The following is an 11445-nucleotide window of genomic DNA, read 5'->3' on the forward strand; positions in this document are numbered from 1 at the left end:
ATCCACCCACACAGAGCTCCTTGCAGGATCAGAGTCTTGATGGCATGCTTTTCAGGACATGATTATGGCTGAGTAAGCAGGGTCTAAGTGAGCTCTCCCCAGTATCTAGTGACGAACTGGGAGAAAAAGACTTCAGAAGCGGACTGTATTTGCATAGACACACCTACTCTGCCTAGGTGCTCCGCAGATGGAGCTGCTTTGCCAAAGTAATCAATTCTGGCTGGTTTGGGGTTACAATTCATTTTTGCATTTAATGATGGGGTAATGAAATATTATTCTTATTGCATGAGTAAACGACAGCAAAACTTTACTTGGTATGTCTTGACTGAGGGGGGGGTCACCCTAACTGAAATCTCACTTGCAAGCCGAGGTAGGGATGCCAACTCCCAGTTAAAGAGACAGGAGATAGGGATAGTTTAAACAGTCTGCTTAAACAGTCCTAGACACCATCTGACCCTCTTTGTCTCCAGAGTGTTTAAAGGCACAGCTGATTAGATTCAGCTGAGTGTCCAATGTTTCTGTTCAGTGATTATCAGAGCTGAATCACTGATAGCAGGTCTAGGGGCTAAGCCTTTGACCTGTGTGTGGACAGTGTTGCAGAAAAAGGCAACATGGAGGCTACACTAGCAGCGAGGTTCCCTGCTACACAGTGAAATCACTGAGAGCTGGGCTGAGGGCATGGCTACGCTGGAAACTTCAAAGCGCCGTCATGGGAGTGCTCCTGTGGCAGCACTTTGAAGTGCGAGTGTGGTCACCCGTGAGCGCTGGGAGAGAGGTCTCCCGGCGTTCCAGGTAATCCACCTCCACGAGGGGATTAGCTCCGAGCACTGGGAGCCTGTTTACACTAGCGCTTTAAAGTGTTCTGACTTGCTGCACTCAGGGGAGGGGGGTGATTTTTCACACCCCTGAACCAGCAAGTTAGAGCACTAAAAAATGGAAGTGTAGCCAAGCCCTTAGTGATGGAACCTCAGCACATGGCATCACAGAAGCAGTAGTGAGCAGCAAAGAGCAGCAGCAAGCAACCAGCAGCAGAGTTAGCAGCCGCAATAAGCCAATTGCAGAGTGGCTCAGCAGCAGCAGAGGCATTGCTTGAGCCCCCCGCCTCAACCCCGCACCACCACTTCCAGAGTGGAAGGTGAACCCACCTCTGAGCTCTGGGTCTTTGCTAACTAAGGACAACCAACTATCAATGGGGTGTAGTGAAAGGAAAGGGGAGTGACATGTTAAAGGGACATTAATTTGTTGGACTTTCACACTGCAGGGTGAGAAATTGAGGCAAAGGACATTGCCCATATGTACTTTGGGTTGGGTGTTTGCTTGTGGTCACATGCGTTTGAATCATGGTTGTGTTGTTTTCACAAATGAATGCTTGGTTTCCTTTCCCTGTTAAAAGTTTTCTTTTGTTATACACAGACTCAGTGCTTGCAAGGGGGGAAGTATTGCCTCTTAGAGGTACCCACAGGTCCACAGATGGGGGGAGGGTGGAGAAGGGGGTAATTGCCAAGGGCCCCGGGCGATGTAAAAGGGCTCTGGGCCTCCTGGCCACCGCTGGCAGCACAGCGGAGCTAAGGCAGGCTTCCTGCCCGTACTCACTCCGTGCCGCTTCTGGAAGTGGCCAGAACGGCCCTACAGCCCCTGGGGGGACCTCTGCCCCCAGTGCCGACTCCACAGCTCCCATTGTCTGGGAACTGTGGCTAGTGGGAGCTGCGGGGTGGTGCCCCTGGGCCCTCTGCCTAAGAGCTGCCAGAGGGGTATGCCGGTCACTTTCAGGAGCTGCCCAACGTAAGCGCCGACCCCCTGACCACCTCCCGCACCCCAACCCTCTGCCCCAGCCTAGAGCCCGCACCCAAACTCCCTCCCAGAGCCCGACCCTGCACCCCCTCCCACACCTAAACTCCCTACTGCACCCAAACTCCCACCCACAGGCTGCACACTCCATCCCCTCCAGCACCCAAACTCCCTCCCAGAGCTCAACCCCTCTCGCACCCCAACCCTCTGCCCCAGCCTGGTGAAAGTGAGTGAGGGTGGGGGACAGCAAGCAACAGAAGGATGGGGGATGAGTGAGCAGGGGGCGGGGCCTCAGGGAAGCGATGGAGTAGGGAGCGGGGCAAGGGTCTTTGGGTTTGCGTAATTAGACAGTTGGCATCCCTACTGGGTGGACATGTGGAAGCCCTGGCCGTGCTGGAAGAGTGCGCCCAGCCGTGCAGCCAGCAGCTTGCTGGGCACCAGTCAGCACGGGTGCAGCACTGCCCAAATGTCGGGCGGACCGCGTCCGCGCGGCTTGTGCATGCGTGGGGGCCTATTGACTGTTCTGCCCTGGGACCCAGGATTGCTGTCAGTGGGCCTGGATACCCAGGATCTGTTAAAGGTGGTGGTTAGTATTACCAGATCACTGGGTGGGTGCTCAAGCCGGTTCGGTTTTGCATTGTTTTGAGAAACTCCTAAATACTGAACCTGGCCATTGTTGCTGCCGACTCTGGCAGAAGGGTTACATCTGCACAGAGTTTAGCGCATTTTGGGTGCTACTACAATATAAATAACAATAGTTCTTGGAATAAAGGTCAAAAGAGGGTGAGAAATTGTTTGCATGATTCAGAGTGGAACAAAGTAATGAGATGAAATTAGAAAAAGGTAGACAGGAAAAACTTGCAAATCGTATGAACTGTTAAATTGTGGAACTGGGATAGGTTTCTAATGAAAGTGGTGAAAGCTATGTTGCATGAGTTATTAAAAATTAGACTAGACATCATGATAGAAAATATACCATAGGAACCAATCCGGTGCTGGCAGGGGTATAGATTAGATAACCTAACAGGTCTTTTTCTTTAAGTTGCATGATTCTATAAATTTCCTAAAGATGCTCTACAGTAATTTAAGCTACTAGACTTCATTGGAAATCAAGAGAGTATAAATTAAATGTAAAGACAACTAACGGACATAATTTAGGAATTTTGGGAAATATTCTAAAACATAAATAGGTCACTTTGGCTTTGAACTCAGGAGAAGAAGAGTTGAAGGAGAATATGATATTTGAGAGTCAAACCTATGGTTGATTTATGTTGGCCATGTTGGGATGATAACTTTCAAATCTTCTCCTCTTTTTTCCGTCTCCCACTTATTGGTCCACTAGAAATTCCCAGGCAAACACCTCATCGTTGTAGCAGAATTTGGCCAATGGCAATTTGATAGACAGAAATAAAAAGATACGTGACAATACATCCCGTGCACCTGGAAGAAGTCAGCCCCGTATCTGTTCAGTAAAAGTGCCTTTGCTTTTACCAATACTTAAAATCAAGCAACTTAGATTGGCAAAAAATAAAAGGGCAATGCTTCCCACAACTACTCAAGAATGAATTGGTGTAATGGACTTTAATGGTCCCATCTAGTGTGTAAATACAAATTTATGACTTTTTTTTAAAAATGGTCTGTGAAAGTATATTTAAGAAAATGTAAAATGTTTGTTTAATGACCCTCTATATCCTAATGATTCTTGAGACGTTAAGATCTATGCTATAAGTACATACACACAAGGAATTGTTTAAAAATGTGTAAAGTTTATCTTGTCAGCATGTAATATTAATAAAAATAACCTTTTTAAAAGCTTGTTGTTCAACTAGTAGAGATACTGACTTATCTGGAGCCTTTATGGCTTGGTGTTCAGTATATATGGATATTTAGACATAATTTTAAATCTGTATGCACCAACTTCCTATTATGTCTAAGGGGATCATGATGCATGAATAAATGTTACCAGAAATAGTGCCTGGATCTCATGAGTTCTAGGCCCACGTCCAAGCCACTAGACCACATCATCTCCTGCTGCCAAACCCCTGCCAAGCATTTAGAATAAAATTTTCAAGAGCACCTAAGTGACTTAGGAGAAAGTCAATGGGACCTAGCTGCTGGGGACAGATTTTCGAAAGTATTTTGGTGCCTAAAGATACAGTCAGGTGCCTACAGAGCTTTAAGCATCTAGGTAGGTTAGGCACCTATTTAAGTGCTTTTGAAAATCTCTCTGGCTATATCTCTAGGTAGCAAAATACATTTAAAAATCTTGCCCTAAGTCCTAGGTCCCATTTACTTTCAACAAGACTTAGGTTCCTAAGTGCCTACGGGTAGGTCTACACTGCGATAAAAGACTCATGGCACAGCCAGAGCTGGTCCAGGTCAGTTGACTCAGGCTAGTGGGTCTCAGACTGAGAGGCTATAAAATTGTAGTGTAGACATTCAGGCTCCAGCCCAAGCCCAAACATCTATGCTACAATTTTATAGCCTTCTAATCCGAGCCCCGCAAGCCTGAGTCAACTGACCTGGGACAGCCGCAGGTCTTTTACTGTATTGTAGACATAACCGTAGTCACTTCTAAAAATGGGATCTTGTCTCTATTATCCTCTCTCTATCTCCATTTTCCCCATCTGTTAAATTAGGTTACTAGTAATTAGCAAAAATTATTGCACATATTTATAGTGTATTTCAGCAGGGGTTGTGAGGCAAACATTATCATCCCCATTCTGCAGATTGGGAAACTGAGATGCAGAGGTTGAGTGACTTGCTTGGGAAGATGGGAGATGTGTTGTGATCTAGTGCATTAGGCCTGGGCATCACCATCAGGAGACCCAGGCGTCAGTTTTCTACACTGTCTTGCTGTGTGATTTTTTTTTTTAACAATATCCTTAACTTCTCTATACCTCAGTTATGCTACATGTAAAACATGACTAATATTTACCTACCGCACAGGACTAGATCAACCGATGTTTGAAAATCATGTTTAGATCCTTATGTGGAAGGTGCAAAGTATCACCATTATATTTCATTAATACAAACTGAAATATAATTCTCATTCCACCTTCTTAATATACATCTTTCATGCCATGCAATGGAAATTTCACAACTTTGTTAATCCTACTACCCAGAACAGTTGGTCTGTTTTAAACTTCAGTCCTCCTTAAACTATCTATACTCTGCTGTATTAAGCCATGATAGATGTGGTTTTACATTTTCTGCAGCGTCCAGCAAAACACCAAAATAAACAAGGTGAAATCTTGGCCCTACTAAAGTCCCTACTAAAAAGTCAACAGCACAATTCCTACTGAATTCAATAAGAACAGGATTTCACCCACAGGATTTAAGGTGCCTGGAGAGTCTTGGTTTTCTATCTGAAATGCAAAATATACAGGATTTGCTATGTCAACCAGCTGTGATTATTTCAGGCACAATTATCCTTACATAGAGGGGGCCCAGGTTAACAGGGATAAGGAAACACAATTCAGGTTCGAGGGGACCTTAGCACTGCATTTCAGACTTTTCAACACATACTTCTATTAATTGCAAACTTTGATATATATTGATATGCTAACTTTCAAGATGTTTGTGTTTCTTCTAGTATTACAGAGTTCCAGTAAGGTTCTTTTCCCTTAGAGTTGTACCTTCTTATCAATGACTTAACTCTGTTTTAACAAAGACTATGTCTGAGAATTTTGGATTGTTTGTCAAATCTAATTTTTAATAAAGGTAATTATTTCATCTATTTTAAAAAAAAACTAAACACAAATGGACTAATTTCTTACTGATTTTCCCTTAAACCAAAGCTACATTAACCTTAGTCTTACTGAGAGAAAAGTTCTTAAATAAACTTCTCCATTGCATGTGCATGCGCACACACACACAATCACAAGCAACTTAAAAATAACTCATCTGCTTTTAAAAAGTATTTATAAAACAAGTGGCTCTTAGATGAACAGCATGTTTGACAACTCTTTGCCAAGTGAGAATATTTATGGCTAAGTTAGAATTGAGTTTCATGAAAAAGCTGACATAACTTGAACTATAGGCACTAGAAAGTGCTGCTATATATATATATATATATATATATATATATATATATTTCAAATCTTATGCTGCAAAGCTTCAGGAAGTAGAATTTGAAGAACAAGCAAGCAGTTAAACTACCCTGTTACAAAACCATTACAATGCACTGCACTAGCATTTGTCTATAAATGTAAAACACTGAGATAAAGAACTACTGGCCCATTCTTACAGAGATAAAGGAAAATCAGACTTGCACCCATGAATCAAATGCAAAAATACATGACCATTAATATTACCTGGAATTAAGAAAGTGAAGGTGCGTTGTTTGTTTTTATTTGTTTAAGTAGTTCCCCACATTTTAAATTAGGGACCTATGTAAATAATTTTAAAATGCTGTTGTGAAACACATGGCATTTTTCATCAGCAAAATATAAATAGGGGAAATACAATGAAGTTAAGAAAAAAAACAGGTTAAATATCAGGAAACTTGCTAACAGTAAGATTTATTAGAATGGGGAATAATCTCCCAAGGAGAGCTGAGGAAGCCCTATCTCTTCAGACTCTTAATATTAGATTTGACACAACACTGGCAAATGTACTGTAGAAAATAATCCAGTATTGATAGAGGATGTAGTAGATGACCCTAGTACTTTAGTTCTTTTCCACTTCTAATGGTGGTGATTCCATTATTCATACAATATAATTACTAATGCAGCACTGAGTACTTACTTAAATGACAACTGAACATCTTAATTAATATTAAATGTAAAGCAATTGCAACTACTGGTTATAATATTGTAGCAGCTTTTTATTTTGTCTTTTTGCCATGTAGCCAACAACTGACCAGATGAGTATTGACTGTGCACAAATTATCATTCTGACGTATACTGACTAGGGATGTATGGAGTAAACTGATTTATAAATTGAAGATACTCCTAGAGAAGTGAGTTAGCACACCTCTGTAATCTGATATAATGGCATGCATTCTCATTGTTTAATATACTTGAATATATAAAGTAGTGTAAAGTGTGTATGACTATACAGACTTCCATTTGTATTTGAAAAGCATATACTGATTTTGAACTGAAATTGGATAAAGTGTATTTTTTATTTTTAGTTCTAAATGCCTTAAGAAATATGGCACACTCACCGACGTATTTACTTTTTGCATTTTAGCACCTTTTCTCATTAAACATGAATATTACATACTTAAGAAGAAATTAACCTAAAAAAATCATCATCTCAATTCCTGTAAGAAATTTTGAGATGAAGGCTTGCTGACTATACAGAGTTTGCTGGGTTACAAGCATTTTGCTCTATTACAACTCTAAAAATGGTAATTTTCTCTTAATTGGCTGAAATGCGGAACCCCTTGTAGTATATTAAGATTTTCTATGTTTATCATTGATGGTTTAAAAAGATAAGACAAGAATTAATATTTAAATATCACTAATATCAGCTTGCTAAAATTCTACTAATTAGATTCCAAGAAGCAATTATTCATTTGAAAAATCTAATCTATATACCACCATAGGTAGCAAGTTTCAAAATTCAATTTAGTATTCTCTGTTTAGAACAAAATAACAATAAAACTATAGCTTAACTTTAGTTAACAGAAGGCAAATGATAAATAAATGTCCTTATATAATCCAGTATACCACAAAAGTATAAACACAACTTTTTAAATATTAGCATTACTTGGTACCCCAAAGCTATCCCTACAATATAAGACATTGTGATTTTGTTTCAAATTATTTTTGATTAAATTCATGATAAGCATTGCAGGACTAAGTGCCTCCAATGCTTTAATTGTTTATGATGTAAATAGTAAAAAGGCAGAATAATAACGACTCCCCCTCTGAGAGTTATACAGCTTGTATCATCTGAGAACAGCTATTGACTGCATGTAATTTTTGTAGCATCAAAGAAAACATATTTTGATTCTTCAAAGTGATCAGCGTTCACACTAAACAGTTTTAAAGACCACAGCAAGTAAGTTCACATCATCATCCATAAAAAATGTGGACCACAACTGATGCCTGTTGGGACAAGTTTTAATCAGTCCCTTTGATATCCGGTAGTAAAAAAGAAAAAGAAAACGCGTTTCCATTTAGTTCTCTCCTCCTCAGCAACTTTATAATCCATTTACTGCTTTCCATTCACATCCCTAACCCCTGTGTGTTGGTTAGCTAGAAACCGTGTTGTAAGAATGTGAAGAATGTAAACAGCCTTTTATTGTCCAAAAGGATAGCAGTGTGAAAGAAATGTGTGCCTTATCGCAAGACTGCAGCTCCGTACTTCATTGCCATGATAAAGTGCTGAAGCAAAAAACATTACAAGACAAGCACAATCCAAAAACGGATTAGAATTTGACATAAGCTTCCTCAAAAACTAATCAATCAACTCATGCTGTAATATTAGAATCCAGTTCTTAGGGAGGGTGTTTAATAATCCCTTCAAGGTTTATTACACATTCCCTATTGACCATGGTGACAAACTTTCAGATACAAGACAGCTAGGAAAAGAGGCAGAACTTTTGCTGCATAAATCAGAGATAACTGCTCACATAATTAACATGCTCCTGGAAAAAGGCATTTTGAAATAAAATTACAATAATGTTTTCTTTGCTTTCAGGTAAGGCTGGCAAACTCATTTTAAGGTTCTTTATTCCCCTCCCCCTCAAATTCAGTTTATTTTTCACTAATATCCCAAGAACCAGAATTTTATTTTCTCATTAAAAGAGGTGTGCCTCAGATTACACTCTTTACACACCTATTTCAAATAAAACATCTCATTTTAATTTCATTTTGTAGCTCCAGCTTTTTAAATCTATATTGCCGAAACCTACTACTTCAGTCACTCAAATTATTTTGCATTTAACGTATAATTAAACAGTACTACAAAGGCACATGTTCCTGTATCGAATCCAAATGGACAGAAATCCTGGTGGGGAGTCCAACAAAGAATCATACACTCTACAATAACTGTTTAATATGCAGTTAGGAAAACAGAAAAGTTCATAAGGACAATAATTTTAAGCCAGTGTTTGTCATTCACTTCCTTAAAATAGTTAACTAAATTGGTACTGCGCAATGCTAACTGTGGATCTAGAGTAAGGTTCAGAAGTGGAATTGTGGTACTCTGAAGCATCATGTAGCTCAGGATATTCAACATGTCCACAGTCACAGATATGTCCTACAGGCAGTTACAGCTTCTATTGTTAGAGAGCATTATTAAAAAGACAGGCCTTAGAGATTTGAAATCCCAATTAAACTTACTGAAAAATATTACAAAAAATACAGAGAAAACTATGGCACTCTTAAAAGAGAATCTTAATTTGAGGGTCTGTAACAATCAGTTGCTTTAGTGCAAGTTGTGGCTGCCTTTATTGGATTAAAGTCTACTCCCTATTTTATCTCCAAAAGACAGTAGGCAGGTAGACAACAATCATTACCTTTCCCAAGTAACATGACAGCAGTTTAATGGGAGAGAATATGCAGATTGTGTGTTAAGAACTCGTATTAGTTGCTCTTAAAGTTGCACGAAACAAGCAGGCAGAAAAAAGAGTGTTAAATGCCATGCTCCCAGCAAAAAGGCACCACAATCCAGCATAATCACCCCCTAGCACAAATGTTTGATAAAGGGGCATGTGCTCCATTACTTTGGATATCTGAAACTGGTTACAAAAAACTAAACTCATCCTGGATAATTAAATAAACCCTCGGCAAAGACTCTGGTTTCAGGTATTTCTAGCCTACATTACAACTTGCAAAGGAATGCCTGCTGCTTTGACACAGAGATAGATGCAAACGCCTTTCAGAAGCGCCTTGGCTATAGCTTTCCAAGGGCTCTGCAGTTACTTCTAGCATAAAGATTTATTTAAAAAAAAAAAGAAAAAAAGAAAAGAAAAAAGCAGACTTACAAGCTGAAGGAAGCTCTGTACCACAATAAGAGGCAGGGGCTGCAGGTACATCATTCTGGCTTGGAGTCTAGGAGATGATTTCCCTTACTTGGATCTTGCACATCTCCACTTTGGGGGGCAGGACTGAGTACAGGGACATACCACTGTGATCACCTTAAGCAAAACACAAACCGGGAGAATCAACCCCCCAACACAGCCCCAGCGCAGCGCTCCGCTTGTCAGGCAGCGGGGCTACCTGAACTGGCCGCGGCAGAGCCCTGCCGAGCCGCTGCAGGACCGGACCGGACCGGACCGGAGATCCCGGGGGGCCGTCACCTCCCCCCGCCCCCCCCCGGGGGCCGAGCAGCAGCCGCAGCAGCAGCGGCATCCCCGCGGCGCACGCCAGCCGGCTCTCCAGCTGCCCGCCCCGCTCGCGGGCTGCGCGAGGCCGGGCGGGGAGGAGCTTGGGCGCGCGGGGTCCCGCCGGGGAGTTGGGGGTGGCGCGGCAGTGAGGAGCCGGGGTCCGGGGAGGGCGGGCGAGCGGGAGCCGGGTGCGGTGGCGGGGCCGGGGCGTGCCCGGGGGAGCGGCGCTCGGGGCGGGCCCCGCAGGGCAGATAGGACGGGCAGGGGCGCCACGGCCGGGGAGGAGCTGAGGCGGCTGAGCCGGGAGGGGGGAGCCGCGGCCGGGCAGCGGCCTGTCCCCGGGGGCACGTCGGGCGGCGTCTCTCTGACTGAGGCAGCAGCTTCGTGTCCACGGCCCCGGGCTGTAACGCTGGGGGGCGGGCGCCGGGCGCAGCCTGGGGCCTCTCTCCAGGCCCGCGGGGGGTGTAATCACGTGCGCGGGCCACGGGGGTCTGGGCCAAACCCCCCCCCCCCCCCGGACCCGCCTCAGCGCGGGTGCTCCCGGGGGCGCCCCACCAGCCGGGCAGGGGCGAAAGGCAGCTCGCTGGGAGTGGGGCTGCTCTAACCGGGGGGGGGGGGAGAAATGTCCCGTTCTGCGCTATGAGGAAGGGGGGGGGGATTCATAGGGCGGGTTAAGGATTGGCGGGAGCAGGACTGTCCTTGATTGCGAACCCTTAGTCCGTGCCCGCCCTGCGCGGCTCTGCTGCAGGATCAGGCCTGAGCAAGTAAAGCAAGTTGGCATTTTTCACCTCCGGACAGGACCCAGCGGGGATCACCTGGAACATCATTTCCATCTCCTTTGGCCCGCTGGTTAAAGAAAAGTGTTTAAAATGATCAACTATTTAACCCCGGCCGCCCCCACAATCGCCCTGTTCTCACTGCTTTCCCCTAGCAAAGGAAAGGGAGGATGGTTTGGCTTCAGAGGCCCATTTTATCCTGGTTTTTTTGGAAAGCCCGCTGTACTAATAGCGCCCTTATAAATCTCTATTTGCAGCTCAGATACAGTGCTGGAGAGGGTAGGGGAAAGTGTGTGTTTTGTCTTCAGCGTTGTTCTATAGGAGAATGATGCTTGGCAGAAGTAGGGCTACCCCGCCACGGGACTTGCAAAAGTCAGTTTAGGTTACAGCGTTTAGGCATGTAGAGCTAGTTACAGGAAACGATTTAGGGTTCCATACAATGAAATTTCACTTTCTTCCCACGTGACTCGAGAATGTTGCCAGAAAGACTGACTGTCCTTTATAAAAAGAAAAGCAGTACTTGGGGCACCTTAGAGACTAACAAATTTCTTAGAGCATAAGCTTTCGTGAGCTACAGCTCACTTGTTTAGCTCACGG

At 43.4% G+C, this 11445-nt stretch overlaps 1 protein-coding gene across 1 annotated transcript in view; it reads right to left on the reverse strand.

Moving 5' to 3' along the window:
• The window catches only part of NXPH2 (neurexophilin 2), a 60984-nt gene extending 50797 nt beyond the window's left edge, over window positions 1-10187 (reverse strand). The window contains exon 1 of the mRNA XM_038422005.2: window positions 9731-10187. Coding sequence (XP_038277933.1) covers window positions 9731-9784 — 54 coding nt within the window. The 5' untranslated portion in view covers window positions 9785-10187. The remainder of the gene's footprint in view (window positions 1-9730) is intronic.
• Between the last annotated feature and the right edge of the window lie 1258 nt (window positions 10188-11445).

This window comes from Dermochelys coriacea, chromosome 11 (assembly GCF_009764565.3).
Source record: "Dermochelys coriacea isolate rDerCor1 chromosome 11, rDerCor1.pri.v4, whole genome shotgun sequence".
NCBI classification, from domain to species: domain Eukaryota; kingdom Metazoa; phylum Chordata; order Testudines; family Dermochelyidae; genus Dermochelys; species Dermochelys coriacea.